General features: G+C 38.8%; 1 protein-coding gene across 8 annotated transcripts in view; it reads left to right on the plus strand.

Annotated features, from left to right (window-relative positions):
- Window positions 1-23,720, plus strand: part of LOC115221035 (protein furry) — a 234,962-nt gene that overhangs the window by 159,439 nt on the left and 51,803 nt on the right. For 7 of the 8 annotated variants that reach the window (XM_029791247.2, XM_036510295.1, XM_036510300.1 and 4 more), the window contains exons 30-41: window positions 344-600; window positions 2,397-2,531; window positions 4,403-4,477; window positions 6,978-7,180; window positions 9,888-9,967; window positions 12,646-12,829; window positions 14,828-14,928; window positions 15,244-15,417; window positions 17,237-17,411; window positions 19,115-19,325; window positions 21,318-21,416; window positions 22,541-22,760. In XM_029791247.2, the coding sequence (XP_029647107.1) occupies window positions 344-600; window positions 2,397-2,531; window positions 4,403-4,477; window positions 6,978-7,180; window positions 9,888-9,967; window positions 12,646-12,829; window positions 14,828-14,928; window positions 15,244-15,417; window positions 17,237-17,411; window positions 19,115-19,325; window positions 21,318-21,416; window positions 22,541-22,760 (1,914 nt within the window). The remainder of the gene's footprint in view (window positions 1-343; window positions 601-2,396; window positions 2,532-4,402; window positions 4,478-6,977; window positions 7,181-9,887; window positions 9,968-12,645; window positions 12,830-14,827; window positions 14,929-15,243; window positions 15,418-17,236; window positions 17,412-19,114; window positions 19,326-21,317; window positions 21,417-22,540; window positions 22,761-23,720) is intronic. The other variant, XM_036510296.1, reaches the window with a different exon arrangement.

Raw genomic sequence — 23,720 nt, forward strand, 5'->3', positions numbered from 1 at the left:
CTGTAGAAATTCTGCCAGATCAAGACTGGAGTCTGGTGCCGCCATCTCGTTCGCCAGCCCACAGTCAAACCGTCCAACCCATGCCAGCATGGAAAGTGGACATTAAACGATGATGATGATATCCAGCCCAGTTCTCCTTGTTTTATGTTGAAACCAGCCAGATCTGACTTCTCACACCTATCCTACAATGTCATTCTGAAAATAAGCAAAAAAGCAAATTGAATAAATAAGCAGCACATTTGAAAGAGTAATCTGAATGCTAAAGCTTTAATGACCATTATGTCCCTTGCATATAATTATTTTTTTTATTTTTCAATTTTTTAAAAACCATTTCTTCTTTCAGAGATTAGTCACCGGTTCCAAACAGCAAAGCCTGCCCTTCGTCAAGTTTTGCTGCAATGTCTGCTGCCCTGGCTGTACAATATGGAGCTTATTGATTCCAGTGCACCAACTGCTGCAGCGTCCCCGACTTCTGCAATGAAGACTCCTCCGGATGCCTTCAGTGTGACCACATCTAAGACTCACCTGAAGGACGAAGGATGGGGATCTGCACAAGCAACAGAAATGGTACTCAATAACCTGTTTTACATCACTGTCAAGGTAAGGATCTCTTCTTGTGTGTGTGTGTGTGTTTGTGTTTGTATATGTCTCCCTGTCTGTATAGTTATGTTAACTCGTTTCTTGTGAGTCTATCTAGGTTGAGCCAGCCACTAGTTCTTCACACTGAAACATCACTACAGACATCATCATCATCATTTAACATCCGCTTTCCATGCTAGCATGGGTTGGACGATTTGACTGAGGACTGGTGAACCAGATAGCTGTGCCAGGCTCCAATCTTGATCTGGCAGAGTTTCTACAGCTGGATGCCCTTCCTAATGCCAACCACTCCGAGAGTGTAGTGGGTGGTTTTAAAGTGCCACTGGCACGAGGGCCAGTCTGGCGGTACTGGCTACGGCCACGCTCAAAAATGGTGTTTTTTACATGCCACCTGTACAGGAGTCAGTCCAGCAGCACTGGCAATGACCTCGCTTGAATGTTTTGTTCACGTGCCAGTGAGGCGACACTGACAACGATCACACTCAAATAGTGCTCTTTACGTGCCAGACAGCTGCTCTGGTAGTGGTCCTGCTTGGATGTGATTAGAATATCACAGAAAAGAATCGCATGACAGATTTAAGTGTAGACCAAGAATGAGATGGTTGGAGAATATCCATAGTCTCAGTGGCTCAACCTTGGGAATCCAGCTGGAAAGTCTAATGACAGTTGCGTCTGATAGGATCTCTATGGAAGAGGTGCCTGAGGACTCTACCCCCACGACCCTCCCAAGAATAGCGGATATAGACAGTTGGTTGGTTGGTTGGTTGATAGTCTTTTATGTTTCTATAAGCAGTATGTGTTCATGTACATGCACCTCTTTTTTTCTCTTTGAGGAACAAAAAGGTTGCACCCCTAATCCTTAATTTTCACTATGCTTGCAAGACTGGTGAGAAAAAGAGAGGAAGTTATCCTCAGGCTGAAGACCTGGTCTGAATAGTTCCAAATGCCTGAAGAAATGGCTGGTGATTTTGGTTTATATAATACACTAATGTTTAATAAATTCCCATGCTATGGAAACATTTGTAGCATTTACTAAACTGACATTGGGACAGGGGATTACATGACTCATCCATTAATGAAGAGCACAGCTATCCTCATGAACTGATACAACACCTCAAATGCACAATGTGACCCTGAGATCCCAGTGTCAGGAGCCCTGTTTGAGCCAGTTTTCTTTATAGGTTAGCTATGATTGTGTGGTAAGAAGTTTGTTTCCAAACTATATGCATCTAGATTCAGACCCACAATGTTGTGCCTTGGGCAAATGCCTTCTGCTTTAAATTCAGGCTAACCAAAGCCTTGTGAATGGATTTGGTAAACAGAAACTGAAAGAAGTCCATCGTGTATGTATCTGTGTGTATGTATGTCAGTATGTGTGAATGTGTATATTTTCTTGTTGTGACATTGTGTGATTGTCACTGACATACAAACAGTAGCATTCATTTCTAATATTCTGTGAGAACATGTATGGGTATGGGGCAAATATTACCTTGCTTGGAAACAAGTGAAGGTTGGTGACAGGAAAGGCATCCAGGCACAGAAAATTTACTCCATCCAACCCATGCAAGCATGGAAAGGTGGATGTTACAATTATGATATATCTATTTATCTCTGTCTGTCTATCTATCTATCTATCTATCTATCTGTCTATCTATCTATCTATCTATCTATCTATCTATCTATCTATCTATCTATCTATCTATCTATCTATCTATCTATCTATCTATCTATCTATCTATCTATACACACACACACACAAACATACACACATAAAATCTTTTTTTAATTTTTTTCAGTTTGGTGACGAACATCCTCATGAAATAGAAAACTTGTGGTCAGCATTAGTACAGTCTTGGCCCCACAATCTCAGGGTCACTATGAGATATTTAGCTGTCATGTCTAACCTTGCTCCTGTGACTCTTCTGCCTTACGTATGTATCACTTATCTGATCTTTTATATCATCTCTATTTCAGTTTTTATTCTGCATTTATCATTTCTCCTGTGTTCAGTATTTTCTTGTCAGTTCCATTGGTCTATAGCAGTGGTTCTCAACTATTTTTTTTACCTATGGACCCTTTTGATTTTTGCTTTATTCCGTTGGACCCTCATAGCCATGTTTAAAGAATCCTAATATATAGCGTGAAGCAGAGAGGATGGAGATAAACATAGTTAATTTTGCTCTTCTAAGCCTCTCCATTACTAGTCTGGATTCTACATCAGTGCATTTGTCCACACAACATTTATTTATATTTCTGGGTGTGACCTACTATCCAAGAACTATAAATTTATTTTATTTATGTATGAAGGTGGATAGTTTAGTGGTTGTGTGTTGTGTTCTTGAGCAAGACACTTTATTTCACAATGTTCCAGTTCACTCAGCCACAGAAATAAGTTGTAACATCACAGGTGCCAACCTGTATCAGCCTTTGCCTTTCCCTTGGATAACATCAGAGGTGTTGATTGGGGAGACTGGTATGCATGGGCAACAGCTGGTCTTCCATAAACAACCTTGCCTGGACTTGTGCCTCGGAGAGTAACTTTCTAGATACAATTCCATTGTCATTCAGGACTAAAGGGGGTTTTTACCCTATATATTTATGGATCTGAATGTAACCAACTCTATGAATTTAAATGCTTTCCAAAATAAACATACACTTCATTGTGATGGCTTCAAGATGCTGCACAAGTATTCAGTTCTGAGTACTCTTCTTTGTATCACAGCTGTAAGCTAATGAAAATCATTATGTGATACCTGTTCTCTTGTCATTCATTAATTTATATTAGGCTCTGTACCCGTCTAACACTTTTCTCTGATGCATGTGTATACTGAGCTGCAACAACTAGTTACTAGTATCACTATGCCTAAGTGAAATCATAATATATATATATATATATAACGTAGAGTAGATGAAACCTTAGCGACTGAAGAAGGGGTTTTTTCGTTGTGTTAATTGTCCTGTACTCTATTTTTTGCTGTTTTTAAAAAAATGTCCAGTTCCTTTGTTTGTGTCTATGTTTTCGTTTCTCTTTGTGTTCGACGTCCCTTTGGTGTCCTGTACTCATATATGCGTGTATATGTACATGTAGAGGTAGGTACGTACATATATGTTTATATATATGCATATGTTTTATTTCATTTATTAATATATATATATATTATATATATTTATTGGCTAAACTGGCAAAATGACCATTCCTAAAGACAACAATATATATATATATATATAGCAATAGAAAGAGAGAGAAAAATAATAATAATAATAATAATAGATATATTTTTTCTCATTACTTGACTTTCACTTGTACGTCTCTCTCTGTATATGCCAACTTGAGATCGCTGGACTTCTGCTACAGTGAGAGCTCTCTCTCTCTCTCTCTCTCTCCTCTCTCTCTCTCTCTATATATATATATATATATATATATATATATATATATATATATATTATATATATATATCCCTCCCTCTCATATATACACATACTGAAAGCAGCCTTCAACTTTTACAATCCAAAGGTTGTTTTTTTTTTTAACTCAGTATTTACCTGCTATTATTTATAATTTTCTTTATCTGCTTCGAGATCCACTGTTCCAAAAACGAATTTGTGTGTGTGTAAAACAACATTTTTTACTCTTTACTTTTGTGTTGTGTCGAATACTTAATTATTTTCATCCCCAATTAAAGTACATATATATATATGCTTTGTTCTTCCCTAGATTTTCTGTCACCAATTCTGCAAAAAGATAAAAATTAATTTTTGAAATGTAATTGAATATATGCAATTTCTATCTTTGAAACTGTAGGCAAAACGTGTAATGAGCTACATGGCTAGGGCAATTCCAGAAGCAGTAATTGATGAACTCATGATAGAACTTCAGGTAAATAATCACACCTTTCTATTTTATCTGCCCAAATCAGCAAGAGAACTATTTCAAATGAAATAGCTGCTAAATCTCTCTCAAATGACACTTCATTCGCTTAACAAAGATAGGATACATTTGACAATGAAGACTGATATTTAAAAAGAGAGGCTAAACACTTAACCTGAGAGAGATACCTCCATAATAGCCTTAGAGTGGAACACAAGAAATCTTTGTATCAAGGAAGCTATATTGATCCACTGCCTCAACCCAAAAATCAACAGTTGATCAGAGATGGGCCAGTGGCTCCTATGAATACATCATGGCAACCACAACCAACATCATAGCATACACCACCAACACCATCTTTCAACACCACCACGTGAACAGAACATCACAATGGCCACAACCAACAGTTGGAGAGTTAACCTAGACACTGAGCAGTTGAAGTAAAATAATGAGATTGATGTAAATACACATTTCTTGGACTGCTTCCTGAACTCACTAAGTAACTTGCAAGACAAGACCCCACTCCACTCTGACTGGGCAGCAGGTGGATAACATATGAGAGTGAATATATAATTGTTATATGAAAAACAGTGTTTAAGAGAGAAAAATGTGTCAGAAATAAAAGAGTTAGTTATGATTTATTATTAACGTTGTAATATCACCAAAGACTGGGTCTGTTGATATATTTACATAACATTCATGGAACATAAATGAAGTTATTTCTTCTACAAACCTTTCTTGGATACATTTGAAGTTTCTAGAAGCATAAAAGGGATTGTTTTCTGTCAGAATATAAGGATATTATGCTTGACACATATCAACTGTCTCGACTGATTGAAAAACAAATAAGTGTGTGTGTGTGTTTGTGTGTATATATATATATATATATGCATATGTATATGTATGTAATTTATGTATGCGTGATTATATATATATATATATACACATACATATATATATATATATATGCCGGTGGCACATAAGATCCACCAGCCGATCGTGGTCAATGCCTGCTCCTCTGGCCCCCGTGCCGGTGGCACATAAAAAGCACCCACTACACTCTCAGAGTGATTGGCATTAGGAAGGGCATCCAGCTGTAGAATCTCTTCCAGATGGAGCCTGGTGCAGCCTCCTGGCTTTCCAGACACCAGTCGAACCGTCCAACCCATGCCAGCATGGTAAACAAACGTTAAACAATGATGATGATGATGATATATACATATATATGAAAGAAAGAAAAGGGAAATAAAGAAAGCTTGTAACAAAACACAAAGTTTTACAAAAAAAAAAAAAAACTTTATATTTTAAAATATAAAGTTTTTTTTTTTTTTTTGTAAAACTTTGTGTTTTGTTACAAGCTTTCTTTATTTCCCTTTTCTTTCTTTCATATATATGTATATATCATCATCATCATCATTGTTTAACGTTGTTTACCATGCTGGCATGGGTTGGACGGTTCGACTGGTGTCTGGAAAGCCAGGAGGCTGCACCAGGCTCCATCTGGAAGAGATTCTACAGCTGGATGCCCTTCCTAATGCCAATCACTCTGAGAGTGTAGTGGGTGCTTTTTATGTGCCACCGGCACGGGGGCCAGAGGAGCAGGCATTGACCACGATCGGCTGGTGGATCTTATGTGCACCGGCATATATATATATATATATGTATGTGTATATATATATATATATAATCACGCATACATAAATTACATACATATACATATGCATATATATATATATATATACACACAAACACACACACACACTTATTTGTTTTTCAATCAGTCGAGACAGTTGATATGTGTCAAGCATAATATCTTTATATTCTGACAGAAAACAATCCCTTTTATGCTTCTAGAAACTTCAAATGTATCCAAGAAAGGTTTGTAGAAGAAATAACTTCATTTATGTTCCATGAATGTTATGTAAATATATCAACAGACCCAGTCTTTGGTGATATTACAACGTTAATGATAAATCATAACTAACTCTATTATTTCTGACACATTTTCCTCTCTTAAACACTGTTTTTCATATAACAATTATATATTCACTCTCATGTATTACTCACCTGCTGCCCAGTCAGAGTGGAGTGGGGTCTTGTCTTGCAAGTTACTTAGTGAGTTCACTAGTGTCAATGCCATGGAAGAAAGTACCCACTGCACTCTGTAAAATGGTTGGTGTTTGGAAAAATATTCTTCCGGCCATAGAAACCATGCCAAAGGAGATACTGTACCTCAGAGCAGCCTTCTGGCTTGGATCCTGGTGTGAAATGATGATGGTGGTGGTGGTGGTGGCGGTGGTGATGATGATGGTGGTAATGGTGACGATGCTATTGATTATGATGGTGATTGTGTCTATGCACTAATGTCAAACCTGTTTATAGTATGCATATTTTGACGGTTCATTCCGTCATTATCATGTTGATTTCTAATTCTTCTCAAATCTAAGTTGTCATCTTTACCTCTTCATTGCCTTTGTTTTGTTTTTTCTTTTCCTTTTTCCTCAAACAGACAATCGAAACCATGAAGCAGTTAATAGAACGGACCCAGCCGCCTCCGTTTTACCGCCTCTCTAACTGTAAAGATGGACACTTAGTGAGTGATGTCACAGACAAGGAGAAGATGAATGGAAATTATAAAACCAATATCCCACTGGTAAAGGGCATGCTGCATACAAAGAGACACAATACCAATGAGGATTTGTCAGCAGAAAGGTAAATAGCCATCTTTGTTTATTTCTTCTTTGTCTTCGAATGAGGAATACTTCCGTAGGAAAAAAGTTTCCACAAAAACTGAAAATCCCTGAAATTTTTATCAATTGCAAAGTACAACATAACAAATAACAGAATGAAGGTATTGGTATTACATTTATTCTTAAGCTATAAAATAAAATAAATGAGCCCTTTTAAAGCCTCACCAGGCTCATGGGCCTGGTTTCCCTGTTTCAGTGGCATATGTGTTCCCCAGCTGGAGGGGATGCCAGTCCATCGCAGAATTACTAACTTTTGCCAGCTGAGTGGACTGGAACAACATGAAATGAAGTGTTTTGCTCAAGAACACAACAATGCATCGCCCGATCCTGGAATCGAAACCACAATCTTACGATCATGATGCTGACACCCTAACCACTAAGCCATGTGCCTCCACATTCTTAAGTTATACCTTAGATAATTTAGATATGTTTCTGCCAAAGATTGCCATTGGCCATGTCTAACTCAGCAACTCCTGATAGGATATGTTAAGTTATTTTTAAGTCAAGTTCTGTAGTGTCATGGCCCATCCAAGTAAGGACTTGTTGACTGAGATGTATCCAGGTATAGTTGGTTTAGGTATAGATCATCCTTGATCAAGGACACTGTATGGTCAAAGGTATTCTAGCCGAGGTCGACTTTGCCTTTCATCCTTTAGGGGTCGATTAAATAAGTACCAGTTACGCACTGGGGTCGATATAATCGACTTAATCCGTTTGTCTGTCCTTCTTTGTCCCCTCTGTGTTTAGCCCCTTGTGGGTAGTAAAGAAATAGGTATTCTAGCCTGACTTTTTATATGTTGGGAAGTACATTATCCAATGTGTCTTTTCTTTTTTTTATTAGGATAGTAGGGAGTAATTTGGCTGCAATTTTTAGCAAGTCGAGTAACTATCTAGAGACTATCTTGTTGGCTCCTTGTACATATAAAACAAAAATTATAGGCATGGTCAAGTACTTAAGTTGTTCGTTTCATGACCATGTGGTTGCATAGATTGCACCCTGGCAAGTGGCCTTAAGTTGACCAATACCTTCAAGAAATTTGTCCTGGTTTCATTTGAAGGTGATGGGATCTTTTTCTTCTTCAATTTGTTTTGGGATAATGTTAAATAGAGCAGGGCCTGCTGAGGACAGCAGATGGATGAAAAACATAGGTCGAATATATGAACAAATCAATATTGAGATGTTCATGCAGTCTTGATGAGGTGACAGTTTAAAATTACATAATTATTGTTTATATTTGTGGTTATATCTTTTTCACCTCGTTAAATGATTTATCTGACCCAGCTGTTGTTGAAAATGTTGTTACTGAGGGGAAAAAATGTATAAAGATTGCTGATATTTTCATATATATATATATATGTGTGTGTGTGTGTGTGTGTGTGTTGTGTGTGTGTGTGTATGTGTGTGTGTATCATCATCATCGTTTAATGTCCACTTTCCATGCTAGCATGGGTTGGACAATTTGACTGAGGTCTGGCGAACCAGATGGCTGCACCAGACTCCAATCTGATCTGGCAGAATTTCTACAGCTGGATACCCTTCCTAATGCCAACCACTTCGAGAGTGTAGTGAGGGCACTTTTACGTGCCACTGGCACGAGGGCCAGTCAGGCAGTACTGGCAATGGCCACGCTCAAATGGTGCTTGATAAACCTATAATTCTTTCTGCTATAGGGACAAGGCCTGGAATTTTGTGGGCAGGGAGGGGGCTAGTTGATTACATCAACCCCAGTGCTCAACTGATAATTATTTCATCAACCACCAAAAGAATAAAAGGCAAAGTTGACCTCACCAGAATTTGAATTTAGAACATAAAGACAGATGGAATACTGCTAAGCATTTTGTTTGATGTGCTAACAGTTCTACAAGCTCACAGTCTCAGATAAAACAGTGAATAACAACATATAGCTATCTGTTTTTAAAAATCTCAATGGATGGACTGCCTTCAGCTTTTACCATCCAAAGGGTTTTTCTTAACCCAATATTTACGTACTATTTTATACAGTTTTATCTATTTTGAGTTCCATTAGAAACAATTTATTTCATGTTTCTTGAAGGTTCTGAATTTTTATGACATAAGCAGGAGTGGCTGTGTGGTAAGTAGCTTGCTTACCAACCACATGGTTCCAGGTTCAGTCCCACTGCGTGGCACCTTGGGCAAGTGTCTTCTACTATAGCCTTGGGCCGACCAAAGCCTTGCGAATGGATTTGGTAGACGGAAACTGAAAGAAGCCCATCGTATATATGTATATATATATATATATATATATGTACATGTGTGTATATGTTTGTCCCCCCAACATCGCTTGACAACCGATGGTGGTGTGTTTACGTCCCTGTAACTTAGCAGTTCAACAAAAGAGACCGATAGAATAAGTACTAGGCTTCCAAAGAATAAGTCCTGGGGTCAATTTGCTCGACTAAAGGCAGTGCTCCAGCATGGCTGCAGTCAAATGACTGAAACAAGTAAAAGAGAGAAAACAGAGTAAGCTATATATATATATATGTGTGTGTGTGTATATGTATATATGTATGTAATGTATGTGTGTAATGTTATGTAAATATAATGTATGCATGTAATGTAATATATGATGTATGTATGTATGTATAAGTAATTGATGTTCTTCTTATTAATGTAAATGGTGTGATTATTATTGCATATTCTGTTATAGTTCTCCAAGACCAGAATCCATGATATCATTACGGAGTACATCAACTGAATCTTCAGTGGTTAGCGTCAAAGATCAAAATGGTAGGTCAATAATTTTAGTGTGATATCATCACCCCCATCATCATCTGTGATCACTACCGCCATCATCATGGACATCGCCATCATCGCCCCACCATCACCATCACCACCACCATCATTTCCATCCTTGCTACCACCGTCATCATTACCGTTATCATCTTCAGCAGCAGAAATAGCAGCAGCATAATCACCACCACCAACCTCCATTACCATCATCATCACCACCATCATCAGCATCACCACCACTACCACCATCATCACTACTACTACCATCACCACTACCACCACCAACATCACCTCTACCACCACCACCACCATCATCACCACTACCACTATCATCACTATCATCGTCACCACTACCACAACCACTATCATCATCACCACAACTGACATCACCACCGACGCCACCACCACCAGCAGCACCACCACCATCATCATCATCACCACCACCACCACCACCACCACTGTATCATCATCTTCGTGATCATCATTTAATGTATAATTAATGTTATTCATGACATAATTTTATATTATTTGCTCTTTACTGATGCAAAGATGAAAGGAAAATGTGTCTCTCACAGCATTTGAATATCAAGTTTTCACTATTAGCCAACATTGTTTTGGTAATAAGCACCAGGGTATCACTGGTACTTATTTCATTTTTATGAATTCTTGGATTAATGGCAAGTGAATGCTGGAATCTGTTGGGCATCAGACAAAATACATACTTTGTGGTATTTAGTTTCACTTACTTATATTCTGAGTTCAAATCCTACATAGGTCCATTGTGCCTTTAATGAAGGTTGTTAAAGTAAACGCAGGTGTTGATGCAGTTGATTACCCCTCAGAAGGTGATGCTCTAGCATGGCCACAATTCAATGACTAAAACCATTACACTTTTACTCTTTTATTTGTTTCAGTCATTTGACTGTGGCCATGCTGGAGTACCGCCTTTAGTCGAGCAAATCGACCGCGGGACTTTTTCTTTGTAAACCTAGTACTTATTCTATCAGTCTCTTTTGCCGAACCGCTAAGTTACAGGGGACGTAAACACACCAGCATCGGTTGTCAAGCGATGCTGGGCGGGACAAACACAGACACACAAACACACAAACATATATATATACATATTCATATATACAATGAGCTTCTTTCAGTTTCCGTCTACCAAATCCACTTACAAGGCTTTGGTCAGCCCGAGGCTATAGTAGAAGACACTTGCCCAAGGTGCCACACATTTCTACTCTAGGCTCAAGGTTCGAAATTTTTGGGGGGAAGGGTCAGTCGAATAGGTCAACCCCAGTATGCAACTGGTACTTCATTTATCAACTGCGAAAGGATGAAAGGCAAAGTCAACCTCAGCAGAATTTGAACTCAGAACATAAAGACAGACGAAATACCACTAAGCATTTCACCTGGCATGCTAACATTTCTGCCAGATCGCCACCTTACCATCGTGAAAGAATGAAAGAACAATGACACAGAACCCATTGTCCCTGGCACTATGGCTCTCTTCACCACAGAGAAGCTTTTATGTGGTTGCTCAGCCTGCAATGAATAGCAACCAGCTCCCTCCCCACATACTCTCTCTCTCTATTTCTTAACCCTTTAGTATTTAAACCAGGCATATTTGGCCAAAATATTCTACCTGTTTTATCTTGAAACTGGCCAGATCCAGCCTCTCATGCCTACCCTACAATATCATTCTAAAAATAAGCAATCACATCATTGAAATCACAAAGCTACAAGGTAAGGTATGACTAATTCCTGCTACCACCACCACCTCCATCATCACCACTACCACTATCATCACTATCATCATCACCACCACCACTATCTATTTCATTACTACCCACAAGGGGCTAAACACAGAGGGGACAAACAAGGACAAACAAAGGGATTAAGTCGACTACATCGACCCAGTGCGTAACTGGTACCTAATTTATCGACCCCGAAAGGATGAAAGGCAAAGTCGACCTCAGCGGAATTTGAACTCGGAACGTAACGACAGACGAAATACGGCTATGAATTTCGCCCACGTGCTAACGTTTCTACCAGCTCACCACTATCATCATCATCACCACCACCACAACCACCATCGTCACCACCACCAGCACCACCACCATCATCATCATCATCACCGCCATCACTGTGTCATCATCTTCATGATCATCAATAAATAAGTATTACATTTGACAGAGAAATCTGGATGGTAAAGTTATGCAAAGTTACCTTCTCGAGTCATGCTGACCAATAAGGACCAGTTTCCCAGTTTCCATAATGTATAAATTCCCCACCTGGACGGGACTCCAGTCCATTGCAGGATAACTCACTTTTGCCAGCTGAGTGAACTGGAGCAACGTGAAAGGAAGTGTTTTGCTCCGAGAACAATATGCCACCTGGTTCAGGAATCAAAACCACAATCTCACGATCATTAGCCCAGCACCTTAACCACTAAGCCATGCACCTCCAGAAATCTGAATCCTAAAGAGTTAAATCACTTTTCTGTCTTAAAAAGGAAAGGACCATATGAGATGATTATTGCTGGAATACCTTTTGATTATAAGTAGGTTTGCTCATTCATGTCTAACCTGTGGCTTAACAACAATATTTCTTTCTTAATTTTGCTTTTTTTTCTCTTTCTCTCTCTCTCTCTCTCCCTTTCTTTAAATCTGTACCAGAAGAAGAAAGATGCCATTCAAACAGCCTCGGTGATACAGTACCACTTGAAATATCACTTCCTGATATAAGCATACCAGAAACCCCTGTTCCGTATCCTTTACCAATGCCTGCATATGGAGGGTACTTTGCTCCAATGTCTGAGTATTTACCTGAAGTATTTACTCCTACATCTGGTCATCACAGGTAATTCTTAATTTCTCATTATTTAATCCAGGTGTAGGAAACCTTTAATTACCAGCAGACCTTACGAGATATTACTTATCATAAATCAGGCCACGCCACTAAAACAATAATTTGACACAATCTCTCTGAGAATGCCTGGAATTCTACAACAACAAAACAAAACTGCATATTTTAAATGATTCATACCAAATCATCCAGCATAATTTTACACAATGACCTTTTATTATATTTGAAATACCTGCTTAATATTAAGAACGTTATTTAATTAAATCCATCCAAATATTTGATGATTTAACTTTTTAATATAATTAAGACAAAAAAATGTCATCTACTTGAAATATGGTCACATAAAAGGTTAATTCTGTATTCAAATTTGCTTGTTTTTTGAAATCCCTATTAATCTAACTTTAAGAGGGATCAGTTAAGCAAATACCAATGAATCAGTGAGATTTAACAAAATTTCTCACATAATACAATGTCACATCCACTGGATAATAATTAGAAGGATTACTATTAATCACTTACAGATTATCTATATACAAAAGCCTTGTCATAATGAGTGTGTGTCACATATGAATATTTTTGTGTATATATGTGAGTGTATGGATGTGTGTGTGTGTGTGTGTGTGTGTGTGTGTGTGTGTGTGTGTGTGTGTGTGTGTGTGTGTGTGTTTGTAAAACAGGAGGAAAATTTCAATACAGGAGAATATATATTCTTTATTATTTTTTAATCAGCAAAAAGTTATAAAATTTATTTGAGGGCCAAGAGTTTTGAGGTTGTCATGCATGAAACCCTTAGTCCTCGAGTCACTTATGTAACTTTCTGCTGTTTAGAAATAATAAAAAAAAGTGTGTGTGTGCCATCATCATCATCATCATCGTCATCATTTAATATTTTTGATACCAACCTGACTGAAACTGTCTCTGGCTCTGTAGTACAAATGTCTTGTTTCAAAAATTCTGAATTAAAATCTTCCACCAAACCTTAGTCACAATTTATGTTCCTGACATTATCTTAATGATAACCAAGTTATTTTACTAAATTCTTTGTTATATTTAAAATTAATTAAAAGAATACAGAGCATCTCAGCAGAAATATGGTAACAAGAGGATTAACATCCATTTTCCATGCTGGCATGGGTTGGAATGGTTTGACAGGAGCTGGCAAGCCAAGGGATTACACCAAGCTCCACTGTCTATTTTGGTATGGTTTTCAGAGCTGGATGCCCTTTCTAATACCAACTAATTTACAGAGTGGGCTGGTTACTTTTTACATGGCACCAGCTCCAGCTAGGTCTGCTTTCGCATGGATTTTACAGCTGGTTGCCCTTCCAAAAGCCAACCATTTTGGTGTGGACGGGATGCTTTTTGTGTGGCACCAGCATTGGTGAGGTCTTCTGAATGCTAAATACACATGTTAAAATCTTACATATGTAATGTGCTTCAGAGATTGGAAAATACAGTCAATAGACAATTTATGAATGGAGATGGTCATAACTGGATTCAATGAACAACCATGAGCACGTGTATACATATTTGTGTGTGTGTATGAGCATACAAATTCCTCATTGATGTTTTGTCTTTATCAACATGAGAGTTATGTATGTATGTATTTATGTATTTATGTATGTATGTATGTATGTATGTATATATGTATGCTCAGAAATGCCTGCTGCATGGACAGTGATAGTGAAGTAGGTGTTAATATACATAATGTTGTAAGCCTAGAATTTTTATTTCATTAACTAATATTATATCTTCAGTGATGACAAAAACAAATCAATATTTTGATTATTAATTTTGATCAAAAAAGACGAGAGGCAACCCAGAAAATATTAAATTAGTTGAAAAATTAAATGTATCAGTTAGAGTTAAATGCTTTGGTAGCATGGTGACAACTGTGGGCATGTTTCAGTCTTATTAGGGCTCATCAGTTATACATCATATGTGCATGTAGAAGGAATTTCTCATCAGTGTCTTCTTTCTTTCTATCAACAGAAGCAACCTGAGCATCATGTTCCTAAGTCAACTGGTTCTGGACGGTTTAGATATTGACTGGCTCAGTCATCTACCATTAATGTTACACATCTCATTCCTTGGTTAGTATTCCTCTTCTTCTTCTTCTTCTTCTTCTTCGTCTTCGCCTCTTCCTCTTCCTCCTCCTCCTCCTCCTCCTCATCATCATCATCATCATTAAGGCGGCGAGCTGGCAAAATCGTTAGCACACTGGGCAAAATGCTTCGTGGCATTTCGTCTTGACATTCTGAGTTCAAATTCCGCCAAGGTCAGCTTTGCCTTTCATCCTTTCAGAGTCAATAAAATAAGTACCAGTTAAATACTGGGATCGATGTGATCGCCTTAGCCCCTCCCACAAACTTGTGCCAATATTCACCTGTTTCATTTCTCACTTCCAGGTCTCGACCATTATCAGCCAATTGTCTATGAACATTGTAAACAACTGCTGGAAAACCTGATGCTTCTTTTAGTGGCAAGAGAACAACAAAGCATTGCCAAGTTGTTGATAAATCATCGCAGGAATCACAACAGCGGCGTTGAGCTACATATCGGTAATGGAGAATTTCTTAAAGGCAAGGAACAGTTTGATTTTGTATATTCAATTCATAGGCATGTGTGTGTGTGTGTCTGTGTGTGTGAGAGAGATAGAGAGATGCAGGTGTGACTGAGATGCTAGTATGGCTATGTGGATTAAAGACTTTGCTTCCCAACCACATGGTTTCAGTTTCAAGCCCACTGCATGCCACCTTGCTACTATAGCCCTAAGCCAACTAAAGCCCTGTGAATGAATTTGGTAGGCAGAAACTGAAAAAAAAAAGTGGTGAGCTGGCAGAAACGTTAGCAAGTTGGGCGAAATGCTTAGTGGTATTTCGTCTGCCACTACGTTCTGAGTTCAAATTCTACCAAGGTCGACTTTGCCTTTCATCCTTTCGGGGTCGATTAAATAAGTACCAGTTATCGACAACTGGGGTCGATATAATCGACTTATCCGTTTGTCTGTCCTTGTTTGCCCCCTCTGTGTGTAGCCCCTTGTGAGCAGTAAAGAAATAAGAAACTCAAAAGAAACCTCTCTGTGTGTGTGTGTGTCTGTCTGTCTGTCCCTGTCTCTTTCTGTCTGTCTGTTTGTCTGTCTTGACATCACATGATAGTTGTGACAGGATGTAATGTGGCAGGCTGGCAGAATCGTTAGCATGCCACACAAAATGCTTGGCAGTATGTCATCCATCTTAACATTCTGAGTTCAAATTCCACAAAGGTCAACTTTGCCTTACATCCTTTAGAGGGTCAATAAATTAAGTACCAATCAAGTACTAGGGTTGATGTAATCAATCACACCCTCTCCTCCAAAATTTCAGGCCTTGACCCCTAGGATTATAAATAGGATAGCCTCAGATGGAATGTCTTTGGTCATGGAAAAATTATGCTTCATCAGAGCCAATTTAAGATTAAGCCGTAGAAACACTGCCAGATTTAACTGGGCCTGATGAAGCCTTCTGACTTCACAGACCCCAGTAGAACCGTCCAACCCATGCTAGCATGGAAAACGGACGCTAAATGATGATGATCATCATCATCATCATTTAACATTCATTTCCCATGCTGGCATGGGTTGGATGGTTTAACAAGAACTGATAAGGCCATGGGTCACACTGAACTCCATTTTGTGTTCTAGCATAGTTCCTACAACTAGATTCCTTTCCTAATGCCAACCCCTTTACAGAGTGTACTGGGTGCTTTTTACATGGCACTAGCACCATTGCATTTTTTGTGGGACCAGCACCAGTGCTTAACTAATTATTTGTCATATTTCCTTCTGTCAAATGGTTCCTTTTCTTGTGCTTTTTAACTTAACTGAATCTGGAGGAAGGGGTCACTGCCCATGCTTTCTGCTGGTCCTCAAAAACTGGTAAGATTGATGGCATTAATGTTCCACTTAAACCATGGTAAATCAACACCTGCAGGAATTCCAGAATCTCTCTCTCTGTCTCTCTTTTTTTATACTCTTTCATGCTTCCACTCTCTTCTCTTGAACACCTCTCCCCTTCCCTCCTCTTCCCCCTGTCCCCTCACTCACCCCTTCTCCCATCCCCCACTCTCTCCACTTCTCTCTCATCTCTCCTCTCTCTGCCCTTCTCCTCTATTCTCTCTCTCTCCTTCTCTTCTCATCCCTCCCACTCTCTTCCTCCTTCAACTCCCCCCTTCACATCTGCTCACTCCTCCCCTTCTTTCACCCCCTCTCTTCTCCCCATCTTTCCCCATTCTTGCTCCTCTCCTCACTCTTCTCCCCTGTTCTCCCTCCTCTCTCTCCCGCTCCCTCTCTCTGCCTGTCTTTACATAAACTGCATCATTTAACTATAATTCACAAACGTTTCCCCCTCATCTCCTCTCCAGATGGCTGTCCCGTCTCAGAGTTTCTCATGAGCTCACAGAAAACGTCTGTTTACAACCAAACAATAGAAAATGATAACAGCCTGAATGGAAGCAGCAAAGACGATCTCCTTGATGTGAACAAGCTGAAAACCCTGGAAGATACTGTGCAGGCTCTTCTCATGTTCATTGATGCCAAGTAAGTTTTTCTTTCTATCAAGTCCTGTTACGGTTGACTTGCTTTTGCATTCCTGAACTTCTCATATGTACGTATTCATTAATGAATAAAAACTTCAAGAAACTTGGAATGGAAGCACTCCGTCGGTTACGACGACGAGGGTTCCGGTTGATCCGAATCAACAGAACAGCCTGCTCATGAAATTAACGTGTAAGTGGCTGAGTACTCCACAGACACGTGTACCCTTAACGTAGTTCTCGGGGATATTCAGCGTGACACAGAGAGTGACAAGGCCGGCCCTTTGAAATACAGGTACAACAGAAACAGGAAGTAAGAGTGAGAGAAAGTTGTGGTGAAAGAGTACAGCAGGGATCACCACCATCCCCTGCTGGAGCCTTGTGGAGCTTTAGGTGTTTTCGCTCAATAAACACTCACAACGCCCGGTCTGGGAATCGAAACCGCGATCCTATGACCGTGAGTCCGCTGCCCTAACCACTGGGCCATTGCGCCTCCTTCAAGAAACTTAGAGTAGTGACTGAGTTGGAAGCAGAAGCTTCGACTGAAATTAAATCGACCCCAGGACTTATACATTGTAAGCCCAGTACTTATTCTATTGGTCTATTTTGTCGAACTGCTATGTTACAGGGACGTAAATACACCAGCATCAGTTGTCAAGTGATGCTGGGGGGACAAACACAGACACACAAACATACACATACATACATACATACATACATACATATATATATACATATGTGTGTGTATGGAGGCGCATGGCCTAGTGGTTAGGGTGTCAGCATCATGATTGTAAGATTGTGGTTTTGATTCCTGGACTGAGCGACGCGTTGTGTTCTTTAGCAAAATATTTCATTTCATGTTGTTCCAGTTCACTCAGCTGGAAAAAATGAGTAACGGTGTGATGGACTGGCGTCCTGTCCAGCTGGGGAACACATACGCCATAGAAACCAGGAAACCAGGCCCATGAGCCTGGCTAGTCTTTAAAAAGAGCACATTTATTTTGCCATTTTAAACATCTGTTCACCTCATGCAAGCATGGAAAAGTGAACATTAAAACAACAACAACAACAGCAACGATGATGATGATGATGATGATGATGATAATTATAATCCTTCTACTATAGGCTCAAGGTCTGAAATTTGGGGTGAGGGATTAAGTCAATTACATCCATCAACCCCAGTACTCAACTGGTACTTATTTTATTAATCCTGAAAGGATGAAATGCAAAGTCGACCTTGGCAGAATTTGAACTCAGAACATATAGACGGGAAAGATATTGTTAAGCATTTTGCCTGTCAGCTCACTGCCTTAATAATAATAATAATAATAATAATGATGATGATGATGATGATGATGAAAATAATAACAATATATACCTATACGCCCTCTCTTTCTCTCTTTATGTCTCTGTCTGTCTATCTGTCTCTCTCTCTCTCTCTGACACACACACACACACAAATATACATACAAGCAGAGAATCAATATCTTGGCAATACAGCTATGATATTTAATTTTAAGTTTTTGACTTTTTAAATAAATCTTTCATTTAACAACAAACTCCTATGTAATGACAACTGGTCATAAAATTAAAATAAATTAACATAAATTAAAATTGTGTGTTAATGCATGTGCAAACACACACATACACACACATATGCAATTTATCCATTGACTTTATCTTTTGTTTCTATTTACATTATTTCAGAGTTGGAAAACCCCTCTGGAGTTATGAAGACATTACACCAAAGAATTTAAGGACAGAGAGTTCATCTTCATTGGAATATTTCCTGAAACTAGTTCTGAAAATCTTCAAAGACATTCATCCCTTAGCTTTGATAGAACAGCGTTGGTCACAAATTGCTTTACAGCTGTCACTTTCCTGTTCTTCACGGCACTATGCTGGCCGATGTCTCCAGGTAATTGCAAGACATATATATATATATATATATATATATATATATATAGAACATGCTTTCTATGTTATGTCCCAAGAAGATTTTATATATTTTTATATATTTTTTATGTATTTTTATATAATTTTTATGACGAAAAATGCGAGCGATGTATAAGTACGCAGGCAAGCAGAGTTATAACACAGTAATTTCCCTTTATATAACGGTATTTTTTCATAGCATTTTCAAATAGCCAGATAACCGAAGAGATGGTATTGTGGATTTCCACTTCGGCATCTGAAACTCAGAGTTTTATCTTGACTACCGAGTAAAGTAACATATTATTGTATATATATATATATATAAAAGACAAAAAAGAGTGAAAAACTACAGAAGGCTTGTGTTATATGGTTAAAGAATATATTTAAATCATTATGTTAGAGAAATGTTATAAAATTTTGCGTATAGTAACATAGTTTTTAGAGAAATAACCAGTTTCGTATTTTCTTTTCAAATTTCTCAAATCTCTTTATCTATTTTGTGTCATGTCTTCGCTATGTTGTGAAATATGGAATTCCAGGCAGGGGAAGGTAATCAGAGATATTTTCATGTATAAGGGAGATAATCAAACATTGTTGGGAATGACTAGGCTTGATTAATTTGACCTGATTTGGTTTAGAAGGAATAGAATGTTACAAGTGGTTCGGTTTTGCTTATATCCTTTTCAATGAGATGAGTTTCCTTATTTAAAAATATTAGAAATGGTTAAGTTTTGGCTTATATTTTTCAATGAAGAAGGTTTCCTTATTTAATCTAACTTGTGTTAGTGTTCCATTGGAACACCAACACAAGTTAGATTAAATAAGGAAGCCTAGTCATTCCCAACATCTTTTATACATCCAACAACGTGCTTTCACGTACCATCTCTCTCACCTATATATATATATATATATATAAACATACACTCACACACACACGTATGTATGCAACCATGTTTTATCAACATATGTGTTCCTTATGCATATATACACAAAACACTGGTTAGTATCTCCATAAACAACACTGGTATTCTATCAGTTGCAATGATGAATGTTCTAGTTAACAGAACAGCCTGCTCATGAAATTAACGTGCAAGTGGCTGGGCACTCCACAGATACATGTACCCTTAATAAGGCGGTGAGCTGGCAGAAACGTTAGCATGCCGGGCAAAGTGCTTAGCGGTATTTCATCTGCTGTTATGTTCCAAGTTCAAATTCTGCCAAGTATAGTGTCAAAAAAGAAAATACACATAAACAGCATAAACTAATAAAACAGTACATCTGAAGGAGCTAGCAAGGTAGCCTCTGTTTAGTCCATCTAATGTGCTAGAAATAGCAAGTAAATATTCCTCAAATTGTCGCCTGCGTGTTTGTCCACCCCTACTGCTTGACAGCTAATGCTGGTTTGTTTCTGTCCCTGTAACATAGTAGTGCACCAAAAAGAGACTAATAGAATAAGTACCAAACTTTAAAAAAAATAAGTCCTGGGATTGATTGTTCAATTAAACCCTTCAAGATGATGCCCCAGCATGGCCACAGTGCAATGACTGAAAGATGTACAAGATAAAAGATATTAACTACATTCCACTGTCTTAATCAAGGGAGGACACATTAGATAATATATTCCTACATATCTCTCAAAAAAGCTGGGATGGTCATTGTTGGAGTGGCTTTGATTATAGTTTTTTATCTCCTTCATGGCCTGGTACTAAACACCAGCAACAATTGTAACAGTATGCTGGAACAAGTTACATACCCTACTAGAAATAACACTCAAAACTCACTCAAACCACACCATATTATGTTAAAAAGAAATATATTGGATAATGTTATCGAGTTACACTTTGATTGAAAGAACAGTGAGATAGTCATGGCTGGAATACCATGGATTATAGGGGGGTTTTTCGGGGTTTTTTTTTTGTTTTTTAATCAGGCTTGAAGCAGCAATGTTTTAATGATATACCTGTATTTATTTCAGATACTTCGAGCATTGCAAATTTGTCCATCAGGTCAGATGTTGTCAGATATTCTCTCTCGATTGATTGAAACTGTATCAGAAGAAGGGGAAGACATGCAGGTGAGTAGAGGTGGGAGTGATGGTGATGGCAGGGAACATACATACACTGTATGTATGTTCTCTGTTTAAACACCTTTCACGCTGCAATTGTTTTCATTCCAGCACACGATCTCAGATCAGGTCAATTGCTATGCAAGTACATATCCGTAATATATATATGTGTGTGTATGTATGTATATATATATCATCATCATCATCATCATCATTTAGCGTCCGTTCTCCATGCTAGCATGGGTTGGACGGTTCAACTGGGGTCTGTGAAGCTGGAAGGCTTCATCAGGCCCAGTCAGATCTGGCAGTGTTTCTACGGCTGGATGCCCTTCCTAACGCCAACCACTCCGTGAGTGTAGTGGGTGCTTTTTACGTGCCACCTGCACAGGTGCCAGACAGAGCTGGCAAACGGCCACGAACGGATGGTGCTTTTACATGTCACCGGCACGGGGCCAGGCAAGGCTGGCAACGGACACGAACGGATGGTGCTTTTTACGTGCCACCAACACGGGGGCCAGACAGAGCTGGCAAACGGCCACGAACGGATGGTGCTTTTACGTGTCACCGGCACGGGGCCAGGCGAGGCTGGCAACGGGCACGAACGGATGGTGCTTTTACATGCCACCGACATGGGGGCCAGACAGGGCTAGCAAACGGCCACGAACGGATGGTGCTTTTACGTGTCACCGGCACGGGGCCAGGCGAGGCTGGCAACGGACACGAACGGATGGTGCTTTTACATGTCACCGACATGGGGGCCAGACAGGGCTGGCAAACGGCCACGAACGGATGGTGCTTTTACGTGTCACCGGCACGGGGGCCAGACAGAGCTGGCAAACGCCACGAACGGATGGTGCTTTTACGTGTCACCGGCACGGGGGCCAGACAGAGCTGGCAAATATATATATATATATATATATATATATATATATATATATATCCTATGTATATGTCTCTAACTATCTAATTATATATCTACCTATCAAGCTATTGATTTGTCTAACTAGAGGTCCTTCTGCCTGTCTTTATCTCTGCCTGTCTTTATCTCTGTCTATGTTTATCTGTCTGTAACAGTTTATCTAACTCTCTACCTGTGTCTCTATTTAACCATCATGCATTGGTTTCAATTCCAGGGCTATGTGACCGAAATAATGCTAACTGTGGAATCGCTGGTTGACAATCTTGATATTGACTTCTGCTCCTTTGATACTATGCGGGATCTCTTCCTATCAACCCCTAATTTGGCAAAAGAAACATTGGCTGAGAATCGCAGAAGTACCTTCATATCTCAGAGCCAATTCACAGCTCATGCACGTAGCACCAGTTACACAGTGGTCCCTTCCAATGTCAAAGGTAAGATCCTGAAGGCTACAAAATTTTGTTTTGGTAATCGTTGACCTGTAAATGTCTTCAATCTATGTTTATGTTTGCTTCCCAGCTATGTGGTTTCAGTTTCAATCCCACTGTGTGGCACCTTGGGCAAATTCCATCTACTATAGCTCTGACTTGACCAAAACTTTGTCAATGGATTTAACAGATGGAAACTGAAATAAGTGCACTATATGTATGTGTGTGTGTGTGTGTGTGTGTGCATGTGCGTGTGTGTGTGTGTGTGTGTGTGTGTGTGTGTGTGTGCATATGTGTGTATATGGGAAGTGAACTCACAACCTTCTGATCATAGCCGACCAACCCAGGCCTGACCAACTCGAATTACATTGCGGGCCATTTGTATTCTGACAGAATTGAAAGCATTTTGCTTTCTCATGCTATTATTACAATAATGAATGAATGACCATTGATTCAACATGAAATATTATCATTGCAAAAACACCAGTATCTTTTTTACTTTTCACTAGCAGTATCGCCCAGTGTTGCTCGGGTTTGTTGCGACCCTTTAGAATTGGAATTTTTGAAAAGTAAAACTTTTTCACTATGTAGCTTGTTATTTTCTTTAAGTGAAGATTTTTCTGGTTGAAATACACCAAAAAATGGTGACACATCAGTAAAAAAATTGTAAAAAATAGGGATTTTCATAGAAAAAAAGCACCTTTTTGATGTAAATAATTTTTGGTGTTAACATGGTTCGATTTGAATTTTTTCTTCTACGGAAAGAAGAGCAAGCCTTCTTCTATCATACTCTCAATTTTGGTCAACTTGCACCGCAGGGATTCGGAGGAGATAGTGTTAGTTGAAGGCTACCAAACCTGCCATACACAGACAACTTCAGCTTTATATAGAGAGAGATTACAATATTTAATTTTTGATAAAATTTTTTAATTGTTTGTTTAAATAAACCTATTCCAAAAAGTATCA

This window comes from Octopus sinensis, linkage group LG17 (assembly GCF_006345805.1).
Source record: "Octopus sinensis linkage group LG17, ASM634580v1, whole genome shotgun sequence".
NCBI classification, from domain to species: domain Eukaryota; kingdom Metazoa; phylum Mollusca; class Cephalopoda; order Octopoda; family Octopodidae; genus Octopus; species Octopus sinensis.